General features: G+C 48.5%; 2 protein-coding genes across 11 annotated transcripts in view; one reads left to right on the forward strand and one right to left on the reverse strand.

Moving 5' to 3' along the window:
• Positions 1-26299, reverse strand: part of CACNA2D4 (calcium voltage-gated channel auxiliary subunit alpha2delta 4) — a 132854-nt gene that overhangs the window by 29925 nt on the left and 76630 nt on the right. The gene's annotated exons all lie outside the window — the stretch shown is intronic.
• On the forward strand, positions 1836-25147 carry LRTM2 (leucine rich repeat transmembrane protein 2). Its single transcript, XM_074871690.1, has 5 exons — positions 1836-2257; positions 12910-13041; positions 14499-14660; positions 18362-18952; positions 20790-25147. The coding sequence occupies exons 3-5, from the start codon at positions 14594-14596 to the stop codon at positions 21242-21244; spliced, it is 1113 nt and encodes a 370-aa protein (XP_074727791.1). The 5' UTR covers positions 1836-2257; positions 12910-13041; positions 14499-14593; the 3' UTR covers positions 21245-25147.

The raw sequence follows: 26299 nt of genomic DNA on the forward strand, positions 1-26299 counted from the left end.
GAAGATCCGAGGTCCATGAAATGGTGAGTGGCCCTGGTGTGCAGAACAGCAACAACCATAGAGTCCTCAGAGAGACCATGGCTAATAGTTTTATTCCTAGTAATGTGCAAACAACCTGTGCAACTGTAGCATCCCAGCAATGAAATAAAACATGAGGACAAGCAATGCGGCACACCTTGCATAGTTAGATGTTGCTTCACCATGTCGACGAGCTACGCAGAGCTGTGCACAACTTCCCACCAGCAGGCACCTTGCCTGCAAAGCCGAGCTGTGCCCACCGCACGGCTGCAGCTGGACTTCTCCAGAGTCGCGTGCTGCCATTCACTGTGGAGATAAGAGCCTTCCCCTCCACCTGCTCATCCCTCCATTGAGCATGTCTGCCTCATTAGCTCATCCTCTGCTTGTCTCTCTGTCTGCCTTCCTTGGCTTCTCTTTTTGATTATCTATATGCTGTTCTCATAAGGAGTTTTCTTAAGATTTAATTCTTGGGCCTGCCACACGACAAAAAGGCGTAAAAAGGAGTTGCAAGATTACATCCTGTAGAGTGCTTATCAAGATTTACCTTGCCATTCACAATCTGTTTTCATGGCAGCTGGTCCAATGGTTAAATAAAATCTGTGATTCAAATGGAAGAAGGTACCAGAGCAGCAGAGCAGCCCTGCCTGTACTGTCCATTTGCATTCCCTATTCCCTATTTCTGAAATATTCCCATTTTCCCTCTTGAGCCAGCAGTGGAGCTGCTTCACTCAAAATTTTATTTGACGTCCCCTAAAAACTTTTCTTGAAAAATAGCTTCCAAGCAAATTAAAATGAACAAAAAGTCCAAACCAAGGGCAGCCTGCTTATGATACTGCACCTGACAGAAGAGGCAGTTCAAGTGTATCAGCAAAAGAGTAATTCTTGCAAATGTGAGCTACCAAGGTCCTCAGCAAGCTGGAGGAAGGCAAGAGAGGGGTCTGATTTTGGGGGAGGGCAGGCTGCAGGAGCCGGTGGGAAGCACAGAGGGAAGCATGACAAAGGCAGAGGGCTGGATTCGAGTGCTTACTGCACCCCTGTACCATCGGGCTGTGTCGGGGAGGGCAGGGGATGCCCCTGTCACTGCGTGGATGTAACTGCACCTGACACTTGCTCTGCACATACGGCTGAGCACACCCTCCCCGCTGCAAACCAAATTCAGGGGAGCGAACCATGGGTGCAAATGCTCCTCCCTTTCACCTTTGTCGCAACTACCCCCTACCAGCACTCCTCAAGTTTTTCCTGAATCCCCAAGGAAACAGACACTGGGTCGTGCTGCATCCAAGCAGGGAAGCATTACAGCAGCCTGTGTGCTTGGCTGCTGGGGACGCCTGCTGTGGACGGCCAGGATGCGGCCAGCCCGCCGTGGGCACCTCTCAGTTAAGTCTCTCTGCAGATGCACTGCCTGCCCCCTGCCATCTCTGGAGCACTGGTGGGAAGGGGGTGCCTTGCTCCCAAGTCCCCTGGTTTCTCCCTCGCTGCAGCCGCTCGCCTCACCCCTATACAAAACCCAGGGCTCGTCCCTTCTCCTCCTCACGCCTTTCTCTTCAGGTTTATTGTCATCAGCCATACCAGGCAGGGGAGAGATGGAGGGAGGGGAGGAGGCGTTCAGCTCGGTGCCTCCTCTCAGAACCTGTGCCTGACCAATCTGCCGCCTGAGGGGCTGTGGGGAGCTCCCCCCACCCCAGCATCTCCTCACCCCTCCTCGTGCCCCTCGGCTCCCGGCACCCGGAGAGGGATGACAGCAAGGGGGGGAGGAGGGAGGGAGAGGGACTGACAGCAACTGCTCTTTCTCCAGGATGGGTTGACAGAAATGAAAACCTCCTGAGCTCCTTCCTCTGGGTGTTTCAGAGCAGATCCTGCCTGCCTGGCGGGGTGACTCCTCTGCACTCTCTGTGCGCGCTCCTGTGCGTGTGCTCCTGCCATCACAGATGTACCCCCAGCTGTCACTTTGCCGCGCGCAATCGCTCCCTCTCCCGCCTCTCTCTCTCTCTTTCCCTCTCCCTCTATTTATTATTTACGGAGGATTACAGTCCCTTTCTCACGCTGCCATCTCACCGTGCAGCTCCTCTGCCCTCCACGCAGGGCGAGTGGCTGGCTAGGAGGGGCTCCTGCCAGCTAGAGTCCACCAAGAGCCCAGCCAGAAACGGAGGGACTTTCTGCTGGATTTGCTTTGGGATTGTATCGGGTTTGCTGGAAGAGCTGCCATTCTCACAGGAGGGTCCATCCCAGCCCGAGAGAGGTAAGTAAAGATGTCTCTCTTCTGTATTTTCCCCCCTTCCCCAGCTATGTGAGATCAGTGAAGCTGACCCCAGGAACCAGCTTCCCCAGGGAGGAGAGCGGTGGTCAGGGACAGCACCGTCTGCCAGATGGCACAGTGCAGAAGTCCCAGTTGCGTGAGGCTGATGGGCAGTGGTCTTCCTTGTAAGTCAGAACAACAAACCCACTGTGGAAATGGTGGTACTGGTTCCAGTCCAGTTTCAGTGCAGACAGCTGGGAGCAACTTCTCCCAGCTGTGAATGGCACCACTGTCTTGCGTTGCAGCACTGGCAGCTCAGGTGCAGCTTTGAGGCAAAGTGCTTAGTGCTGTGGTCACCAGGTACTGGGCAGCTCCCAGTGAGCCCTGGCTTATGTCCCCTCCGTGGGGCTGGGAGAGGGGACAGCATGTGAGGTGCCACACACCTGACCCGTGGTGGCTTTGCAGGGTATCATTTTGGTCTCAGCTGTCTTAGTAGGAACAACCTAAAATGGAGAAGTGAGGACCAAAATTGGACAGGTCCAGCACTCAATACACAGCTTTAGGATGAGGGGGTGTATATTGTGTGTGTGTGTGTGTGTGTGTGTGTGTGTGTGTGTGCGTGCATATACAATTTCACACACGAAGTGCATGGACATGACCATAGGACATGAAGTGAAGGATGCCGTATTACAAGTAGAGCCAAAAATAAATCCCAAGTTGCTTCCACCATCCCTGCAAGGTGAGCCTGCCATTTCTGAACTTTTGGGTGGAAGGCACAGCACCAAGGGTGGGGGTGAAACACAGCACAGAAAAACTTCACAGCCTTTTCCAGCCCTGCCTGGTAGGAAAGGGGGAGAATGAAGTCCCAAATGAATTGATGTGAAGCCTCCTATGGATAGGGGTATATATGTAAGCATTAGCATATGTGTATGTGTGTGTGCACATATACACGTGTGCATATATACACATGCACTGACACGTGCACACATACATCCTACCCAGGGCATTCTGCCCCCGCCTTCTCCCTCTGCCTGCCCAGTTTATTACTGCCACTGTATCTCATGATAATTAAGAGAGACATGTAAAATCGGAGCTCTTCTGGTTTGGGGAGAGAGAATGTTTGGAGCTGTTGCTCCAACCAGGTCATGACTGAGCCAGGCCCCAGGCCTGCCATGTGGACTGTCAGGTAACCTGAATGTGCCACGTCCAACACATCCTTGATGGCAATGGTAGTGAGCGGGGTACAGCATTGCTCTGCTGCCAGTGCCTGATCTGCCACCCAAGGATGGAGGGAGAAATGAAGATCTCATCTGGGGAAGGGCTGGAGCAGCTGCTATTACAGGGTTTAAAGAAGGAAACTCTTAAAAGACAGGGGGACCCTTAAAGGTACACAGGGGCTTGTCACAAAGCAGGGGACATCTCTAGCAGTGAGGAGAAGGGGGTGCCTTTCCAGAATTGCAGACCATTTTTCTTCTGAGCTTTGCCGCTCATGTCTGTTGGGGGGTGGGAGGCGGATCTTCCTCTAACTGCTGTGGGCAAACAACATTTGCAAGGGAATTATTCCACATGAGCGAAAGGCTTGCGGGAGTTGTCTCCCTATCAGACATCAGTGCAGCCTCTGTTAGTGTATCTTGCCCACTTGGAGGAATTATGGTAAATCCTGAGCAAAGGGGCTGTTTGTGAAGAGAAAGGGGGGAAGCCTTCTTATGTAATTTTTATACCGGATCATAGCTTTACCCTTGCCTCCAGCAAAGTGAATGCCACATGCTAGCAAGGTGCATTCCCAGCTCAGATATCTTCATGAGCTACTCCAGATTTCTGCCCCTCCTCTGGCTTTTCTAAGCCTGATGCAGAAAGGATTTTCTAGGCTCTTCAGCACCACAAGCCTGATGAAGGCTGACCTGCGCCTTGGTGCAGCAGGGAGGGCCTGCAGCAGCACAGGGCCGTGAGGATATTTGGGCAGGAGCATCCAGGGAGCAGCAGAGGCTGGAACAGGATGGGGACAGGCTCAAGCCTGTGGGAGGGCATTTCTGGGCAGTTCTTCAGTGACTCGTCAGCACTTGCCTGTTGCTGATTCAAAAGAGAGATCAGGGAGTTTCCTTCACTTGCCATGTTTGGTTACAAGCTGCTGCTCACATTGCTTGACATCTGTCCCACTCCTGGGTGGCTCAAGCCATAATTCAAATGACCATACTGGGATGCTTCTGCCAGCTGGGTAATATTCCAGGGTGCTACACCATGACACACACTCCAGTTCTCAGTGAGAAGAAGCTGGAGTTGGAGTCCTGGGATGTTTCTGTCCCTACTGCATGGAAATACCTTGTAACACATACCTTATTCCTGCCGTGGCGTTGCCAAAATGCTGGCTCACAAAAATGCTTTGTGTGGCTGAGGGTATCTTAACAGCAAGAAGTATTTTTTTCTATAAACCAGTTCAATTCCAGGCTGTGACGGGTGGGATTATGTGAAATACAGTTTTTTATTCACATTGCAAAAACAAGCAGTCGATAGGAAATGTCGGGACTGGGGGCAGCGTGCCATCTGCACTGGGTTGCAGTCCTGACTGGTAGGATCACATGCTGTATTTTCATAAGCTACCTCATTCAGAGCACTGGCTACACGGTGCTCAGGGAGTGAAGCAGAGGGCTGTTATTTTTTTTTTTGGTACTGCAAAGTGTGTGCCCATTTTACTTGTTTACTGCCTGCCATCCAAGCCCTGCAGGCAATACATCATTATTCATTGTCTTGTGGTGTTCTGAAGATGCTCACTGCTACAGTTGCCTCATAGGTGATAACAGAGAATTTATGCTCCTGATGAGGCAAGAGAGAGTGGTTATTTTCTTTGCTCTTGAACGGAAAAGAGACTTCCCCTTTAGCCACACGGGGAAGGAGCAGCAGGTGCAGGACCAGAGCTTGGGGTCTCTTAGCTCTTAGTGCCATTGAGTCCTCGAGACTGTACCAGTTTGCTGGCTAAGCTGCCAGCATTTTGGAAAACAGCTGTGAGTGCTCAGCAGTTCTGCAAAATGGCCCCTAGGGTCTTGTGTTGGGCACCCACAAAATTAGGAATGTACAGGCTATGGCCACCTGCCAAAACTGTGGTTTAATATTTAATGCTGACCATATAAAAATAGCCTTATTTATTACAACATCCTCATTGTTAGCTTGAGTATCATGTGTTCTTTGCACTGAGTATGGGACAAGGTCCTGTGAAAAAAAGAAACAGTACTTGCTCGGGTAAGCAAAGGCTGTGTTATAATGCATACATGCAAGTGGCTGAATTAAGGTTGTGCAGGTATTGACTCACATTCAAGTGCTCGGCTTTGCAAGCCAAATGGCATATTTTATCATATGTCATTTTTTTAAAAAAATGAAAACGACGCTTTCTTGATTCTTTTTTTATGAATGGGAAAACAAGAGACTTTCCATTATTTATACACTGCAACACTTCACACCCATCACAGGAAGGACTGAGACCTAAATTTACAGCAGGGCCATGAAAGTCGGAACTTCATGACTGACTGCAAGCAAAGGCTGTTACTTTGAAGACAGGCCCTGCTACCATGCTCCTCGTCACTCCAAGAAGGCTGGGAAGCTGGGAAGCTTCCTTCCTCATGGACCATGCTCTCACATGAGGAATAAAATGTAGGACCACATCCTGAGTCTGGAGATGAACTGTTAGAGGCAACTTGACTTAGCACTCATCACTTGGGCTCTCTTTCTACTCCTGGTGAGGCTCTCTGCTGCCAGTGCTCCCCAAAGCACAGTGTGCTGCTGCCGTGATTTTGCTGTGAGGTGCCTTGTGTTGGGGCAGAGGAGCTGAAGGTGGACCCTGCTCTCCACATTACTTGCATCTAGTGATGTTGATGGGATGTGAACACTGCCATGCCCGTATCTCTTCTGTGGCTGCAAATCCTCCAGAAAACTAAAGTCACATCAGATTTGAAGACTTTTCCCAGCCTCAGCAAGCTCTGCAGCATGCAGCTGTAATGTGTGTGCTAACTCAGATGCATCCAAGGATCCTGGCTGGAGCTCTGGGTTGTGAGCACTGTCACCACATCTTGTTGAGCTATGGGCAATGTTCCCAGCTTGTGAAGAGTCTAAGTGTGTCCCAGAGATCCTCAGGCACCCCTGGAGCTGCAGGCAGCATCCTGTACCCTGTGCAGTTTGTGTGGACTTTGTGGGTATGCCCTTCTTGGATGCTCTGGGAAGGTGATGAGGGGTGATGGAGAAGGGAAAGAAGAGCTCCAGGCTCTCTCTTACAGGCAGCACTGCTGACCTCGTGCCACAGTGGCAACCAAGTGAAACAGATCTATGCAACTCACTAAGGCAGAAGAAGGTTTCCTTCAGAGTTCAGTATAAACACATCGTGCGCTAACAATGAGAGTCAGCCTTTCCTTGGGAGGTTTGCCAGGAGCTGTGTGCATGCTGGGTCACTGATCCCCTTACGATATGAGCAGAGAATATTTTTACTGCTAGCATCTTGTGCTCTGCCCCTCCACTGCACATGCATGGACGATCCCTGCCTCTGTGAACATGCCCAGGGCACAGGCTTGTGAAGTGAGATGGTAGTGAAGTTATTCCCCTGTCCCACTGTGTTTTCTACCTCCTCTCCCTCATCCTGCTCCAACTCCTGAAGTGGCAAGCCACTACCCTTGCAGCCCATGATCTGATTCAGAGAGGCCTGCAGCTGGGGAAGGGAAGCCAGGGGTGCTGGGTGAGGAGGAGGGGGAAGGACTCTCACTCAGCATCTTAGGTGGAAGCAGTTCTCCATCACGTTGGCTTCTCCACCAGAAGCAAAAGTAACAAGAGTCAAGCACTAGGAAGGCTAGTGAGCTTGGAGTCCTGGCATATTTCAGAATACAGACTATGAGAAAAGGCAAAGCCAGTTCTGGAGCTAATGCTGACATGAAGCAAGTGTGGGACATTTTGTGTGCTCGGGATCACCCAGGCTTGCAGAAGCTCATCTTGACTCTAGGAATGAGGAAGCACAAGGAGAAAGGCTTATGGCTGAAGTGCCTTGACCCCTATAAGATATAACATGGGTTTCGTGGTATTGATCTGGAAACCCCTTGACTTAGCAGTCTGGCTGTACTGTTCGATAGACATCTAGCCTAGCACTCCAGGGACAAAACTCTGAACTGAGAGCTTATATTGATAAAAAAACTTACATTTTTCTATCTTGCTACTAAATTGATGCACCTCCATCTACTACTCTGTGCATATAAACGTATCTTTCCTCTCAGACAGGGTGGCACCTTCCCTCTTATGGATCTGCTGCATCCTTTGTCCCTAATAAGAGACCCAGGGAAGGTACTGGGTCATCTCAAAATCTCTGAGAAATCTCAGAATCCTTCACAAATGTAGGCCCATATATACACTCCTTGTTGAACACCACCCTAATAAAAACAAGACATTACTTTGGGATCTGGAGCACCACCCAACTAAGAAGTGTGGAAAATACCTGTGTGTGGGGTGGGGAGGGGAATGAGGACCACAGAACCAGGATTCTCCCATCAAACTGCCTTCTCTGCCTGGAGCCTCTTCCTGGGGTGTGCCACCCACCCACACTCCTGGGGTAGGCTTGGCAGAAAGACTGAAGCAGCATTTTAAATGCCAGTGAGCTGAAGGATGCTCGTGGGGTGTAAAGGAGGAACTGGGAGCAGAAGAGTGCCTCCCTCAGACCTGCCGGGTCAGGAGCGGTCAGGAGCAGCCGCAGTCCTTCTGTCAAGAGGCTGAGTGGAAGGATTAAGGGCCTGAGCTACTACTGACCATGGGATTAACCCCTGCAGGAAATTAAAGTTGTAGAGAAGGCTCTTCACTCCACAGCTGAAAGAAGGAGAAAAACTGGGATCTGGATTAGAATTGGCAGAACTGGTGACAAGCTACCACCCACAGCCAACTGTTCCCGGCTGGATCAGAAAATGTTATCTCAGTCTTCATGTAGAACTCCCCTCCACTTCGCGCTCGCTTACCAATTTTTGCCAACAGTGTGAGAAGAACAAAAACAGCACTCTGTGGCAAGAAAAAGAGGAGGAAACTGGGTAGCCAGCTCACGTGTCCCTCCTCTGAGTCCCTCTCCCACTCCCTCACCCGCTTCCCTTCTCAGCTGCCTCCGTTTTGCACGGAGGAAACATGCACGTGGTCTGTCGCATTCAATAATACTCAGAGAAGATGCTGGCACACACATGGCTGGATTTCTTCCTGTCAACTGCCCCCTCAGCTCTCATCCTGCTGCTGTTATGGGCCTCCTCCATATGCCACACTCTCACTGTGCTGGGACTTTCCTGTCACTCCCGTGTTGGATATCCCGGTCTCCCCACCTGCTTCCACAGCTTCCCAAGGAATCCCACTTCTCCATGGCAATCTGGGTCTTTCCCATAAGTGCTACTTGCCCTGGGTCCCCTTTGGATGCTCTGTGCTTTCTCAGAGGGTTTGATGGAGCTTGATGACCTTGGTATTTCCAGCCCCTCCAACATCTCCCAGTCTTGTTATTGTGTGTTGGTCACAGAGGCTTGGGATACAAATAATGTTTCCTGGTTAAGGTATGGGACGAGGAATCAAGAAAACTGGCTTCTCTGCTGATTTTGTCACATGTCCATCAGGAAACTTTGGGAAAGCCCCATCAAAACTCCTTTATTCTGTGTAACTTTGATAAGCCCTACAAATCATCTCTGCAGTACAGGAGAGCATTTACAAGCCCAAGTGATCCAGTGCAAGCACTGTGCTTGGCAGGTTTGAAAATCTTGAGTGGGGAACTGATGTGGACTCATGATGAGGTATCAAGAGCTGGGCAGATGAAATTTCAGTCAGCCAAACACAGCAGCCATTTTTACCTCTATCATAGTTTACACTTCCATAAAATGGGGATAAAGTTCTTTTTTTTTGGAGGGGCTTGGGGAAGAAACATTTTTTAACACCAATCACATTTGCATTTCAGAGGTGCCTACACATGTCATTCCAAAGATCAGAAGCTTTTTGACCTCTTCACATCCCAGAGAATAGGGTGAGGTTTTTATTCACACCAAGTCAGGAATGTGGCAGAGTCCTTTACAATACTGAGTGGGTTTTCCACGCTTTCTACTTACTTTACAGCTTTCTGTATGAGGTGTTTTGCTTAGCTGTGATCGATCACTGCAAGTCAGATGGCACCATTTCTTCTGCAGCTGGGATTCTAGTGTAAATTTAAAATGTGCTTTCCATTGATTGTGACAGCACAACACTAATGAATCCTGAACACGTGTGTTAATAAATCAGCAAGTGCTGGAAATGAAGCCCCCAGCTATTTAGCTTAGAAGCTCACTGTGGCAGCGACACACACTGTATGTTTCTACAGTGCTGCTGAGCTTGGCTGCCACCTCTGGGTGCTTTTGCAGTCCAAATAAACAACAGATGAGGAGCTGCCGCTGAGACAAGGTGACCTCTTGTGGTCAACAATTCGCTAGACTGACCTAGGTCTGTTGGGGGACGAAGAATGGGCATCATCTCCATGCCATCTAAACCCACTTGTGGTACTGTCAGGAGCACGATTCCCCCCTAGCACTCATCAGACAGGTTACTTCATGAACTTTCAGTTGCTGTGATCATACCCCATGGCTGCTGTGTCTCCCTGCCCTCTGTGTACCAACTCCTCTCCCCCAAGGGTTGATGAAGGAACAAACACAGAACAACATGCTTCAGTCACTGGACTCTGGGGTACCACTGTCCCCCTACATTATGGGTGATGGTAATAAACAGGAATCCTAAAAGTAACAAGGAAAGGAGAAGGAAAAAAGATAATCTTAAAGTGTCCTCCATGCCCCTGCTGCTTTTCTGATAAAGGCTAAAGCAAATCACCATTGGAAAGGGGAAAGGGACTTTGCCATCACTTGTCAAACAGAGTGTGGGGGAGGGATGAATGTGTGCATGTACTTCCTGATAATTTATCTCTGGCATCTGTTGCAGCCTGTGTTACCTATCTTTTTGTAATATAGGTCACCCACATGCCCTGCCAATGATCATAAGCCAGGATGTTAATGTCTGATCCCTGAGCCGTGGTCTAAGAGTTAGTGCAAAGGACTAGGAGAGAATCAGACATAGGTAGCTGGGCTGTGTTTCTGACTGTGACTCATCCTAGTGACAGAGTCACCTGTCTCTCTAGCCTCAGTGTCCTTGTCTGGAAAATGGGATAGCTTTATCCACCTACCTAGAGCAGAGAGCAGAGGCACTACTGACTACGACCTCAGCCTTTCTTCTGCGGGTCATTAAATACAAAATAACAACAACACCTACAACCATGGTAAGAGCCATTTGTAAAGCAGATGGAAAGCTTTGGATAGAAGGTGTCACAGAACTGGGAAGTGTTAGTAAAACAGTATGTGGATGCAGTAAACTGAAACCCTCCCCACCCTCACAATGTCAGCTCCTTGGGACCTGACTTATGAAAGCTAAGGCTTTAGAGTGATACTGCAAACATTACTGGTGTCTGGGAAGGGAGAAGGGAAGCACAAGACAGTGATAGTGCCTGCTATAGCTTTTATGCCCTGGCAAGTGCTGCAGACTCACTACAATCTCCTCAGCATCCCCCCCCCAGCAGTAAAGTACCCTGTTCAAGCTAATTAGGGGAATCCTCATTAGAGAGTCCTCTTGAGTCTGACAGCAGGCCAAATGTCCAACTGTCACTTCAGTTCAGTGTATTTTTGGCCACTGGAGCCCATGGGCCAGAAATGGATGATTTCATTCTGTTGCTCTGAGCTGAAACTAAAGAAGTTGTCTTTTACTGTCCTATATCAAACGGCAAGAAGAAAAGGCCATCACCAGCCCCACAGGCTACTCTGTTAATTTCTCCAGAATCTGGAAAAGAGATTCAACTCCAAGCACGTGGAATAAAGCTCTGGACACCGTGTCCCATGGATCACAGGGTATTTGGCTGACATGTTGCTCCAGGGAGAAGGAACCATCTAGTAAGCCTAGAAGAAAGACGAATGGCTGGTTTGTGGAGACCTTGGATGACTTCAGAGCATTCCAACCTCCAGCAATGCAGATCAGCCTTGGGCCCCCAAACCCAGGCAATGCCATGCTAGTTCTCAATGAATGGCACGGTGCCTCTCCTCTTGGGCTGGGGGCGTATGGGGGGCATTCCTAGGTCTGGCAGAGTCCTTGCTGCTGGAAAAGTCCCTGGCTGTCAGGCTGAAAGCAGCCAGACAGGTTTGGTGATGCTCTGGAGAGCCTTGAGGTGTGGGCAGGTGCTAGTTGCCCCAGGACTACAGGGTTCCCAGTGCTGTGTTGGCAGTGAGCGCAGCTGGCCTGATGCTCTGCAGAGCAGAAGGCATCTCTCGGGCCACAGTAAAACAGCTAATTAAGTCAATATTCAAGACAAGTCAGAGAAAACCTTTAAAAAAGAAATTCTCAAAAACCCTCTCTGTCTCCTTGTTCTCTCCTGGCTGCAGAATATTAATCACTAAGGGTCTAACGTGCTTATGGGCAATAGATATGTGCGAGAAATGGGATTTTTCTGGATCCTTGGAATTAAAATTTCTCCACAAACATACTACTATACAAGGTATAAATGCAGAAGCTCATTGCCCATTGCACTTCAGCAGTCAGGAACCTATTCCAAATCTACCGCTCTGCCACCTGAGCATATGCTATGCTTGGAGAAGCAGGCAGCTTTGTGCAAGACATGGATGTTGATAAATATGGGTCACAGAAGAGTCCCTGGTACATGTGCAAGCCCAACTCTATGCAGACATTTGTAAATGTAAACTAGATTGGTGACTATATCTGCATACGTACATGAAGATAGCTGCTTTTAAGTCTTAGAAATGTGTATGAGTGCACAAAGGGTGGCTGCTATCTATGGGGCGGGGAGTGTTGTGTTTATGTGACATGCTTTTAAAATAATCTTGGGTTTATCAAGGCGCCTCCATCTTTGTGCGTGTTGCAGCGCAGGAGACAGCGTTAAAGCCGGAACAGGTGTTAATCACTATGCACTGTAATAAATTCTAAACATAGGGAAAGAGCTTATTTATACACGGCTGCTCCTCCCACCCTGCACTCTGTGCTTGAGCCTTGGTGCTGCCTGAGAGAAAGAGGTGCCCATGAGGTACCAGAAATGAGTGCAAGAGCTGGACTTGCCCTGCCAGAGAAGAAGGAGCTAGGGGTAGAAACCCTGACCCCATCACCTGGGGTGATTGCCTGGGTATGCTGGCCCTGCTCTCAGCCCCCCACTGTCGCCTGGGGATGGCATGGCTGAACTGCGCAGAGCAGCGAGCAGGGTGGGGGAGACACCAGCCCATGGCCTGAGCAGGAGCCTGGGCTCAGGGGAGACTGCAGAGGGAAGCCGTGTCACGAAGCACCCAAGGAAGCTGTTGTTTTGTTTTTTTAAAAGCTTAGCCCCCCTGATTGGAGCCGAGCCAGCTGATACAGATGGGGTGTTACAAAACAGAGCCAAAAGGCAAGAGCACAAGGAACAGAGCTATCTATAACCCTGACAAAGTTAGATGGAGTGAAGGTGGGGAAGAGGGAAAGACAGAGCGTGGCAGGCAGCCCCTGATGCCGAGAGCAAGGATGCGATCGTTCAGCAATGGGATTTGGAGCTGATCGACTCCCGCTATCCAGCAGGCAGATAAGGCTCTGTGGCTGTCAGCTTAATTCTGCCGTTTATTCCTGTGCTGTAGGGAGTTAAATAGAGCACACGGAAAGCCTGCTGCTGGGGAGTGAAAGTCAAGGAGGGAGAGGAAAGGAAGAGGCTGTAACTGGGCAGTGCCCGGGGAGTCAGGTGGAAGTGGCTGCGGGCAGAGCCCCTCCAGGTAAGTGTTTGCGGCTTTTCATCCTCCTTGTCGATACCAACAGCTGGGGACAGGAGACTTCAGGGGTGGCATTTAGGATGGAGACACTGATATGGGGAAGGCTGAAAGTCTCCTCCTTGGCCAGGGTGGGTGCAAGCACCAAATGGGGACAGCTATTTGTTGCAGCTTCTCCTTCAGTGGGGACTGCAGTGAAAGGGCTCCAGCTCGGTTTGGGGAGTGGGGGGCTGCAGCGGGTGAAGGTTGGATTGGTTTTGGTGCTGTGAGAGGTGTTAATCTATTTGGTGCATTGGCATTTGGGTAAATGATCTAAATAGCCTTGCAAAATGCACTAGTCTAGGCACTGAACCTGCTCATCTTGCTCATCGAGATGCTAATTTAAATATTTCCTGGTGGTTCACATTCCAATATAAAATAAATCAGTCATGGGAGCCTGGGGGAGGGGAAGCAGCTGGCACGTGTGTGGGGAGAGTGTCCCGGTGGGAGTGCAGTGCCCAGCTAAAATAACGGCTGTGGATGTTGTCAGAGCCCATCAGAGGGGATGGAGGATGGTTTATTCCTGTACCCTGGTTGAAATGTGTCCATCTAACTGCTGTTGCAACTGTGGGTGGCACGTCAGAGAGCAAGCAGGGGGACAGGAGGGTCCGTGGTGTCTCCCCTTTTCCTGCTTGACTGTATCCAAAAGGGAAGCAGGAGGGAAGTTGGAACCTGTTGTCAGTCCCTTATTGTCAGGGGAGAGTTTATGGTCTTTGCGTTTCTAATTAGACTGAGCATTTTTCCTTCTTCTAATTAAGATGTAATTCCTCTCTTTTCAACACTCCCACTCAGTCTCCCCCGCCCCAGGTCCTCCCTTCTCCTCTGAGGCTCACTTGCTCTTCAGCTCCTGCAGTTGCTGCAGTGTGAAATACCCAGGCTGAAGCTGTGCTCTGCTCAGCCCCGCTCTAGCCACCACATCCATTTTACCTTAAAACAGAAAGGAAGTGCTGGCAGGGAATACGGGGCAGGCAGAAGTGGCTTGGCAGCCGCTGGTGCCCAGACCTCAGTGAGCCTGAGCCATGCGTCAGGGAAAGGATGCACAGGTGGTACCAGCCTGCATGGAGGCGAGAGGGAATGAGCTGGAGTCTGCTACCGTGGCAGGGTCACCTCAGCAATTCATCAGGTTAACCTTGAGCATGAGGCTAATGTAGCTACCATAGCAGGCTATTCAAGCACAGGCTTGTCTCTTCAGCACTTAGGTGAATCAGGACTTATTTCTGCACTGCAAGGTTCAAAGTGAATTAACATTGCGCCTTTGTCATGCTGCACCTCCTGAAACATCCACCATCTCTCCTTAAAACGGACCTTATGCTTCAAAGGCAAAACTCTAGTTGGGGAGGGGAAAGGAAAACACTGAGCCCAGCCCCGCATGCTGCACCCAGGGAACTGAATCTCACCCTCTCTGCTCTGCTCTTCCCCTCCAGGACTGGGCAGGCAGGCTACAAGGTCATTCCTCCTCCCTTTGGGGCCGTGTGCCAGGCTGGCTGGTGGATGTGAAGACACGCTGGAGAAGACAACAATGCTGCCTACAACTGCTGGTCACCGATGGAGGAGCAGGTTCCTCATGAGGTGGCAAGAGGCTTGTCGTAAGTAATGCCTACTCAGGTGCTAAGTACAATGATCCTGTTTGTCAAGGGAGCGGAAAGAAAATAGGTCACATCAGGGTTAAGAATAGGGGAGAGGGACAGCTAAGAATGGAGATGTTTGAACTAATTCCTGATTCCTTTAGAGGCCAGGCTAGCTGGGAGGGAGAGCGAGACTCTAAAGCTGAAGATGGGCTTTAAGTGGGACAGCAAGTGATGATTGCTTCTGAATTCCAGTGGGCCTGGCAGGTGAGAAACAGTGAGACAGATACCACCACACAAAGATCTACCCCAAACATTTCTCAGATTGACATTCCATAAGATGCAGACTCCTCTCTGTGGTAGGGGTTTATACATAGGCTGCTGAGCAAGGCTCCCAGCTCTCCACAGCAGAAGTCATGACAGATTTTAGAAGGGAATGCAGGATGTGAATGCAGAGTTCTCCTACTGGGCACTGCCACATGTAGTGAAAATCAAGGAGTAAATAAAGAAAATCTCTTCTAAATTAAATTGTAAAAGTTCAGCCTGTGCATCTTCCCAGTGGACCAGGGCATCCGCTACAGTATCCCTGAGTGCAGCTCAGAGACTGCTAGGGCAATGTGGGGCTTCAGGGAATGTACCTGCACTTCAGAGAAGCATCTGGGGACCGCAGCAGAGGAAAGGGAGAAGAGTGTCCATCACTACTGCATGCCCAGGCACTGAGTAGGTCTGTGGTTTCCCTTGTTCCTGCCCCCCTGACCAAATTTGGGGCTGCCACTGTAAGAAGCTGGGGGAATTATTTCCTTCTCCAGAAAACAGGCCTCTTTGTAATCCATCCTTACAGACTTGACTGCTGTATAAATTATTTATAATGAATGTTACTGAGTCTTGACTTAATCTGATATACCTGGATCAGCTTTCTGTCACCTGCTAGAGTCACCAAACACCCCACAAAGTAACTTCATCTTCCCCTAACACAAAAACACATACTACTCATCCTTCTGCAGGGCTGGAAAACAGCTTCAAGTTCTGTCTATTGCTTCCCTGCCTCTCTTCCCCACAGAGCTGTATCCTAACCAGTGCGATGAATTCCTTGGTCTCAGCTCACATCCTAGTGGAGGCACCTCGCGCAGGGACTGAAAATGAAATCAGACCTTCTCCCCTCCATGATTTTAGTAAAATATTTCCAAGAGCACAAAGCAATATATGGGTAACAACAGACATTTTTGGCACATCCTATATGGCTGCAGAAACTTGGCATAAATCCAGTTCCTGAACATAACCACAGCCAGCTGCCTGAGACTTTTTTCCTACCAGCCACCGTCAGCACACATACTACTGGTGAAAACCCACAGCCACCCAGTTGAGGCTGGTGGTGGGTAGGCATTTTGAGAGATAAGCCCTGAACAGAATGCCACCTGTATAGCATTACACATGGTCTGCTCTTGCCTTTCTTGGTGTACAAAGCAGCTAAGTGTTATCTCATCATCACAGCTGTCAATCTATTATTAATACTGTACTTTTGTTAAGCATCCAAGACGGGCTCTATCCCTTCCCCACTCTAGCTCCCATTCTTTTAATTCTCTCCCTACAACAAGAGTGCGATGTATTCTGAATGGAATTAAATATCAGACAGAAAGACAGTACCTGCACTGTGCCAGTCCACTGGCTATGATCTGCTTTCATGGGAATCTCTGCTGTTGACCCCAGTCTTTGCATGACAAGAAAGCATAGAGGTGCTTAGGGTAAAGATCTCTCTTGTATTTCACCATAAAGATCCATAATTATCACTAAAAGAGCACACAGATTGGCACAGCCTGGGCTGATGTACACCTGAGATCTCAGCTGTAGGACAGAAAAAAATTCTTGAAGAAATTGTGAAAGATGGATGAAATAAAAGAGCTGAGACACTCTCTCTGAACACATTCCTTGGTCCTTAATGAAGTCATATAGTTTAGGATCCAAACAGTGTAGTTCTACTTAGGCTACCAGTTCACAAGTCTGCCAACTCTCACAAGGATCACTGGGAACACAAAAAGGCCTTATGCAGGATGACAGGGTTTAAGTATGAAGGCAGCATCTCTGACAGAAGACAAGTCGATACAAAAAAAATGGGCTAGGGGTCAGACTAAACTCTAGAGACAGTAGCATGAGGGAAGAGAGGAAGAGCATGTCTGACTGCAGAGCTTTTCCAGGCAAACCTTCTCCAGAGCATCAGTCTCTACCAGCTCCCTCTCCTGTGGCAGTCCTTTCATAATTCCTTTGGGGTTAAGAAACAAAACACCTGCTTGTTGGTTCTTTGGAAAAAATCAGGACAGAAGAATCTGTTTTCCAGTCCAGAAAAGAATGGTGAGACAATAAATGCATCCACTTTAGCTACCATTCACCCCTAAAAAGACGCTACCAACCCCAAGTGACTGCTTTCTCTGAATAAAAGAGAAAAGGAGAGGACAGGGCATGACGTACAGAAAAACCTGCTTCAGTTTTAGTCAAATGCTCAAACTCGTCACCTTAAAAAATAGCGAGGGAACTGAATTTGCTTCCCACATTGAAGAAACTAATCTCAATTCCACAAAAGGAATGAAGATGAAGGATGCAAATGTTTTACATAGTCTGCTTAAACATAACTCCCACTCCTCTAATGACAGGAGGCACAAAGCTTGCTTTCCTGTTGCTGATGCTTCTTTGTCACAGAAATGAGAGTTGTAAAAGCCACTGGCTCTCGGGGAGGCTTGATAACTAGTGCATGACACCATTCACAGGCTCTGGACCCATGTCTGGAATGGTGATCCCACAACAGCTCTAAAAAATGCTGTTTTGTGGATTGTCCAACTTTACCTTTGAGACACTGCAGGAGAAAAAGGGTGTGTGCTAACCCTTTTCCTAATATCCCCTTCTTCAACTACCAACCTGCTATTTTCTTCTTCATCTCCATTGCTATAGGCAATTTTGGTCAGAGGAGATACTTGTGGGGCTGTTGCTGTGGGATTCAGAAACTATTTGGAGAGCAATGGCAAGTACCAGATGTCCAGTGGTTTAGGGCTTCCTTGTTACTTTTTAACAGCTTTCTTGGTCATCCCTTTGTAATGTAATGTAATGTAATTCATAAAAAAGTCTCTTGTCACAAGGCCCACGCAACACACTGTGGATATGGAAAGCAAATGATACCCTGATTTAGAGGTTAACTTAGACCTGAGTCTGATCTATCACAAAGATTAGGATTCAAACTGCAGGAGCACAACTGAGATGTAGGTTGTTTTGGTTTTATTTTTCTTAACGTGTCTATTTCTGAAAAAATAGAGCTTCTTAAATATATACCAGTCCCTCCTCTCTCCACTCTGTTTAGAAAGAGCTGTCCTTTATCAGAGGTGACACCTCCCATCACTCTCTGCTTCACTCTCCTCTGACAGGTTCCAGTGCGCTAGTACCTGGCAGCAAAGTCCTCTGGGATGCACTGTTCTAACTTCCTTGTGAAACTGGAAGGATATTTATTTTCTTGCTCATGAAAAAAAAGAGTAAGAGGAAAGTCATGCTGTCAGGGTGCAGACCAGCAGTAAAAAGATGTAGCTGTGAGGAAGCTCATTACACTGCGGGGCATTGCGGCGAAGAGTCCCGCTGTGAGGGCCATATTGTAGCCATAGCTGTGCTCAAGGCAGCGATGGGTGAGGATGGGAAAGCACTGCTCTAATACATGCACTCTGTCTCCCCTGCTTTTCATCTACCAGTGCTTGGCTGTTGGCTGTCGCTATGTGCTGCCGAGTCCTTCTTTGCTTGTCCTTCCTCCTGCAAGTGTAATAGTGGCAACCTGGAAGTGGACTGTAGTGGCTTGGGCCTCTCTTCCATCCCCTCAGACATTCCCACAAACACCAGGACCTTCCTCTTTCTCAACAACAAGCTCAGCATCTTGCCGGGAGCAGTGTTTTCCAACCTCTCTGCCCTACAGAGGCTGGATCTATCCAACAACTTCTTGGACCAGCTCCCTCAGAATATCTTCAGTGACCTGGGGAACCTCACGGAGCTCCAGCTGAGGAACAACAGCATCCGGGCCTTGGACAAGGACCTGCTACAACACACGGCCCTGCTGCGCCAGCTGGATCTCTCCATCAACGGCCTGGCCCAGATACCCTCGGGCATCTTTGACGACCTGCCTGCTCTTCGCTCCCTCTCTCTCAGGTCCAATCGCCTGCAGAGCCTGGACAGGGTGACCTTTGAACCACTAACTAGCCTGCAGCAACTCCAAGTTGGGGATAATCCCTGGGAATGCGACTGCAACCTCCGAGACTTCAAGCACTGGATGGAGTGGTTCTCCTACAGAGGTAGGTGCTTGCGCAGCGGGAGCCAAGTGCAGAAGTGCTGGTCTTCTATGTAAAGGCAAAGGCAAGCAGGGAAGAAACACGAGCAGATACATCTGGCAGGTCAGGCTGACCTGAATGCCAGTTCTTAGCCAAGGAGCATGAGGACTGTGCTACAATGCTAAGAGACAGTTTCGTGCCACTGCACCTTCATAGAGCAACACTGCCAGGCTGAGAAGTCCCCTGCAGCCCCAGATCATCTATTTCCTTGCTTTGTTTCTAATCTGAAAGATTACTTTTTTTTTTCTTGGGAAAGAACTTTCCTCAAATAGCAACAAAATTTTAGGATTATAAGTTCCCCTTACCCTTTCTGTCTAAAGTGAAGAAATGCTTTTCACACTTGAAAATAACCATCCCATTCTCTTTCTCAGGCCGGGAGAACTAAAAGCCAGATTTGGCTGTAAAGCATCAGGTTTGCTTTCAGCAAAAGAACCATAGAAAACAGTGCCACTTAGGAAAATACTGCAACTAATATTGGCAAACCCAAACTAAAGCTCAAATTAACAAGCCAGGCCCCAAGTCAGACTGGCTATAAAATCATCATTTCAAATGAAACAGTTTTTGACCAGTTTGTATTTCCAGCTTTTCCTCGAAATACAGAAGGCTGGAAAGGTACGTATCACTCAGCAGGAATGCCAATGGGATGGCATGCTTTCAGGAAAGATGGCACATTTTACAGGAATGACGACTGAAGGCCTGACCTTCTGTCACTGGAGCCAATGAGTAGGAAAGGGTTTCAAATCATGTGGATAGCAACAGTCAGCTGTGACATCCCTGCTGATCACAGTCATGCTGCAAAGAGATTATCTATGCCTATGGCTACACTGCAGTCTGAAATATGCATTTGTGTGAGCAGAATCAAACAAGCATATGAGAGCCGCTTTCCTCTCTTTTTATTTTTTTTTTCATTTGTTTTCTTTCTTGACTCTCATATCACAGAGTTGATGGAAAGCACATGGAGTTAATTTTGCCTTTTTTTCCCCCCTTCCAAAGAAATTGCCCAAACTCGCTCAAGCATTTGTTTCAACATCTGTCACTATTTTCACAGAGCGGGGAGGGATTAGTTGTTAGAAGATGGGACTGTGTGTCTGTTGTTATTTTGAGAAGATACAGCCTGGTCCTATCTTTTTGCTTTAATTTCTCCTTTTCTAAAATGGTTCTACCGACACTTACATAACTCACTACACAGTATGAGGCTGACTTAATAGATGGTTTCAGAGGGCTTTCATGTCTTGGCCTGAAAGATATCATGCACCATGAGCTCTACTGTCAAATCCAACCTAGGCAAAAGCATCCCAGCGAGCTGCCATGGTTGAAGCTGTTCCAGCTGTGGAGGCATGTAAAATGTCTCCAAATTAAGCAAAACAATCATTTTGAAGGGTACTATGTGTGCTCTTTCTGACCAGTGGATGGAGGGGCAGCCATTCCTTCCTCCCTCCACCTTTGACAATCACTGAGGATCTGGCAGTCTTGGGGGTCTGCAACACCTCCTGACTTCAGTGTCACCCTTGAATTCTAGAAACATCCTGCACTAGATCATGGCTGCCTTCTGGGGACAGGAGAAGCTCTTTGAATACTCTCTCTACTCAGTAATGCATTCACACATGAGGGACTGAATTTTGTAGCCTCACTACTATAACCAGTTCCCCATTTGATAACCATAATGCTGCTATGCTTGACTTCTGTAGGGCAAATCCTTAGCAGGTATGAATAGAGTCATAGGAACTTACTCCACTTAAGGATCTAGCTCGCTGTATGAGGATGAAGCTGTGGTTCATTCCTATTATCTCTATTGGGACAGGTGGGAAAATCGACCAGCTGGCATGCACCCTGCCCAAGGAGCTGAAAGGGAAGGATATGCGAATGGTGCCCATGGAAATGTTTAACTACTGCTCCCAGCTAGATGATGAGAACAGCTCTACAGTGCTGGACAATACTGGCCCACCCTGCACTAAAGGAAGCCCAACTCCTTCCAAATCTAAATCGGGCCCAGAAACAGAAGTGGAGCCCAGTGTGGGATGCCCTCAGAAACAGCGATACAGGCCTGTGAGCGTGCGCAGGGCTATTGGCACTGTGATCATTGCAGGGGTGGTTTGCGGCATTGTTTGCATCATGATGGTGGTGGCAGCTGCTTATGGGTGCATCTATGCCTCCCTCATGGCCAAGTACCACCGGGAGCTGAAGAAGAGGCAGCCACTCATGGGTGACACAGAAGGTGAACATGAAGAGCAAAAACAAATCTCTTCTGTGGCATGAAACTCTTCTAGGAAGGAAGGGACAGCAATGAACAAAGGTACCTGAGAGCAGTCAAGCATGGGGTCCTCCCAAAATACATCTTCTCAGACAGACAGACAGACAGACAGACAGACTGTGCTATTGCTCCACTCACCCAAGTAGTGCAACATGCTTCGGGGGGGTCAGGGCACCTGGCTCAATTTCCTGTTCCTCTGCCCCAGGTCCATTTTTGTGCCCTTTCACCCTTGGGCCCTCCCAGACAAATAAAGTAGAGTCAGACCTCGAGTGCTTGCTGTGCCTCATGCCCTTGCACAGGGCTTCCCTCGCATGCCTGCTGTGGAGGCAGCTGGCACCTTCTGGGAACCTGTGTCATCCTCTCAGCTTCTGTCCTGAGTCATCCTGTATCCTCTCAAGAGCTCTCTGCAAACAGAGAGCACAGCTCTGTGAAAGCTTGTGTGAGGAGCAGGACACCAGAAGTGTCTATGCCTCACTGTTAGGGTCACTGCTGTTGTGTGACAGTAAGTCACTGACCACCCTACAAGTCAGTGCTGCCAAGAGGACTTCAGAAGGTAGGGAAGGTCCTTAGGGGATTACAACAGTCAGGGGGAGATTTCCCTTCTCACTTTTAAAGGTGGAAAGATACCTGTATCACTCTAACAAACTGCCAGGGAGCACAGTGTCCCTCTTTTTGCTACTGGTGAAGTCCAAATCTGTGACCTGACATACACATCATCTGCTACAGATACAGAGCCGTCCTCCTGTACACATCCACACTGACTCATTTGGATCCTAACACACACAGACAGTCCCAGCTCCAGACATCCAGGCACCCTACTTGCGCATGCAGAGACACACATGCCCATGCTGATCTGCCCTCTGCATGCAGCCATGAATACAGCCAGCAGCTTTATCTTACTCTCATCATAACAGTGCATAGCACCTTCTGCTTCAGACAAAATACATGCACCCTGCCACTGAGGAGTTAAAAAAAACATCTCAGCCATAGTGCAGAGTCAGTGGAAATGGGCAGGAGGGGATGGAGAGAGGCAAAGTTATTAAGGTTACAGCATGAGTCTGTGGAAATAAGTACACAGCATGAAAAAGTAAGATGTATTCTTGTTATCTACTTTATGTTTTCTATGATAAATGGAGAGGGTAAGGATATGAAGCCTCCATTTGGAAATGTTTGATTTGCAGAGCAGAAGTGGGTCATCAGGAAAGACTAGAGGAGGGAGGTGGCTTATTAGCCTTGGTAGTGTAAGCCATGCTGAGGAGTAGTGTGAGCCTAGGGGAAGGTGGCAGGAGAAGACAACACACATCCCAAGAGCTGGCATGGCTGGCAGAGGGGCAAGCATGGTGTATGGAGTTGGGTTACGCAGCTGGGTGACTGAAGAGAGGGGGCACAATTCTGGAGGGTCTTGAGGTGAAAGCTGAAGCCTGGACCACAGTATGGCACAGGTGGGAGAGCCCAGGAAGGGTCCAGCACAGTAGGCAGCGTGGCCCACATACGTTCCCCTCACCATCACTGCTATGTTCACTGCCACCCACAGCTGCACAAGTGTGCCTGCACGCACAGCTGCGCACACTGCCACTGTCACACAAGGTGACTTCCCCCAACCAGATTTTAAAGCCCTCAGACTGCAGTGCCTCCTATTAGTTTTAGCTCTTTCTGACCTGACAGGAAAAAAAAAAAAAAAAAAAAAAAAGAAGAGGGGGAAAAAAAAGAAAGGAACTCAAACATAAGGACTCATTTTGTATCACTGGAAGTGGGATAAAATGCTGTCTCCAGGGGAGAGCGCACATTGCCATGGTAACCTGCTCTAACCCGTCACAGTGGGTATTCCTGGGCGAGGAAGATGACACCGGAGGTCGTGCATCCGCAGTGCCTGTGGATGGTGTGATCCCTGCCATCAGGAAACAAGCTGGCAGTCAGCCCAGCTTTGCAGGGTATTTTGCTAGCAACCTGTGTTCAGAGCCCAGCACGCACTGCAGGTGGACCCTGCCAGGGCACATCACCTCTTCCCCCTTCTCCAGCTGGTTCCTGATGCCTTCGGACATCTCACAGCCCTCCTGCTCGCTGCTGCTGCTGGATCCCTGTGGAAGTGATGCACACCGGCTCCTCAGACCATTCTGGTCCCAGACAGGTGGTTGTACTGACCCATGGGCACACAATGCCAAGTCTTTCATCAAAGCATGGAGTGGCAGAATCCCTCCTGGCCTACCCAGGGCCACCAGAGGCAAAGAGACAGGATACTCTGGACTGTTTTATCATGACTTCCCTTTGACACAGGGATGCATAGGACACGGGAGGATGTTCCTCAGAAAGCAGAAGATCAGGCTGCTCTGGAAGAAAGACTGGGAGAAGCAGTCCACCCACGTGTGCGCACACATTGTACCCCCACTCGCAGCACACTGCTTGTGGGGAAGAGGAGGAGGGGGGCTGGCAAGATGTGAGGAGGAAGGACTCTTCCCCCATGCACTGTATAGCCGCTCCAACCATCCCATCTGCTGCAACCATAGCCCTCTCTGAAGGGCAGAACTGGTGCACTGCAGACTCCGTATGCGTGTTACTGCTGCTCCACATTCCCAGCAAGCCAGGACTACACTCTGCCTGCTGGATCCAAACCTTTCCCTAACCTCCCTCTCAGGGGAACTTCTCCCTTTACCATACTGGACTCCGCAATCATACTTGAAATGGGACTTGAGTCAGAGCGGTATATTTATAGATCTATATTTTACTTGCATCAAATAATGGTGAAACATTGCACAAAACAAATGGGATCTATATATGTGTGTGTGTATGTGTGTGAGTGAGTGAGAGAGAGAGACAGAGAGAGAGAGAGAGATTGTTTTCAAGGGGATAGACTAGAGGTAAAAAGAATGGGATGGAGGCAGGGGACAACACAGGGGTTGAGGGGGGGAAATCCTCCTTTCCCTGCACTTTCCCTGAGATCTCCTCCTGCCCTGACCAATTTTTCTTTGTTGCTAATAATATTTTCTATATCTTGTGTTGTGGGGCTGATGATGACCTTGCCCATCCTTTCTTTTTTGTTTTCATTTATAAGGCAGAAAGTCTGGATTCATCTCATTCCTAGAGAAGGGACTGCTATGTTTAGAAACCCACCCAGGAAAGGGGAGAAAAGAGAGTTCCTAAGAAACATGAAGGCTGGCTGCTATGGGAAATCCCACTGGAAAGTAAATACTGTGCTTGGAAGGACAAGGACCTGTCCTCTTTCATGCAGAGCAGAGTAACAAGGTTCACTGGGAAATGCCCTCTTTATACCACTGTTTGTAAACAGGCTCTTACTCTGTTCCTTAGCACATCTGGAAAACAGGCTGCCCTAGTGTGACTGAGCTGCTGCATTGCCGGCAGACACTCTGGGGAACATGGTACTCCGCGTGGTCAGAAACAAAGCTCTCCTGTGGGATGCTGGATACAGAACGAGACCCAGTGCTCCTTGTGTATCCAGGCAATGGGTTCCTCTGGTGTGTGGGAACAGGGGATCCCATTCTCCCTGCAGGCATGGCTAGGCATGGGGGGAATCCCCCTGAATGCACCCTTTGCTGCAGGCAGGTGTACCAATGCCACATGCAGTTGCCTGCCCTCAGGAAATGGTCTTCTGGGGGAGGCATGTGCCAGGCTGACGTAGGGGCTGGCAGCACCACCAGAAACACCCATTCTGCTCCTCAACTCTCCCCTTCGCCACACACCCACCCATGGTACAGGCAGGCACATTTGTTGCAGGGAACAGACGGCACTTGTAATTTCTTTTTCTTTTCGTTACTGTTTGAGGGAGAGCAACAAGGTTTTCTAAATGATTGAATGGAGGTTTCTTTGGCATGAGACAGAAAATTTTTAAAGGTATATTATATTTCTGGCTTGTTGTTACAGAAGAATAATAAAGAATGTATTTTCCTATGCTCCTTCTTGTTTAAATGAGATCTCTGACAGTAACCTTCCTTCTCCCCCCTACCACCTGCAAAAGCAAACACTGCAGGAATACAGCCAGACAAACAAAAAAGCCCCTGAATTCCCACATATGTGGATGCTTGTCTGTACATAGTGTTTGAACTTGGAATGAACATGGGCATATATACACATACATACACTGTATCAGTGCAAGTCCTAGGCAAGCACGTACCTGTACTCAGGGTGAAGCTGTAGGACTAAATACACCATCAGTCAAGGTGAGACCCTAGATCTAGAAACACACACACACAATGTGCCAGGGACACAACCAGACAAGGACGATTGTGTAACAAGGATAAGATACTGTGGCAATCAGCTCATTACATAAAAGTAGAAAGGGCCAAATTAATCCCTAGTGTAAGAATGCAGAAGCAAATGGAGTTATATTCAGGTCAAATTTGATTCCAAAAGCTGCTTTTTTTTTTATTTTTTAATTAGAGCATAATGTTCAATAAAACTTACAGTAACAAATATGGAGCTATGGGTTCCTACATCTCTAGATTCCTGACCCTCCTGAGCAAGGTTATTTTGAAATGAATGGAAATTGTTATCTAATCTTGTTGCACTCCCAACTACACAAGCTGTTACCCCTATAGCTAAAAGAGTCTCTCCACCAGCTGTTCACTGGCTAGGCCCATCACACACAGCTCAGAAGTTTAAATTCCCCACTTCTTCACTTTCAGTGCTAAGCATTCATCACATACTCTTTCTGTGAGAAAAAGTTCATTCTGATGCGTGTGGAACCACAAAAGACGTTAAACTCCACCACAAGCAAACCCTTGTGCCACCATACTCACACTACTCGGCTACCCTTTTATACTCAGTTTGATCTTCAGAGAGAAACTGGGAGCAGAACCCAGATACTCTTAATCCGATAACAGCTGAAGCATCTGTTCTGCTGAAAAGGTATGTGCCGCAGGAGAATCACCAATATTGTTTAACAGTATGGTGTCTATGACACATAGTTTAATCTAATTTTGCCATGTAGGTAGAGGAGCGCACACAGATACTAAGCGGTACGTATAATACCAGAAATGTAGAGCAGAAAAAAAGCAAAGCCAGCACACTCATCTGATGACTCTAAGCTTTTTCAATTCATGAATTAT

This window comes from Strix uralensis, chromosome 5, assembly GCF_047716275.1.
Source record: "Strix uralensis isolate ZFMK-TIS-50842 chromosome 5, bStrUra1, whole genome shotgun sequence".
NCBI lineage: Eukaryota > Metazoa > Chordata > Aves > Strigiformes > Strigidae > Strix > Strix uralensis.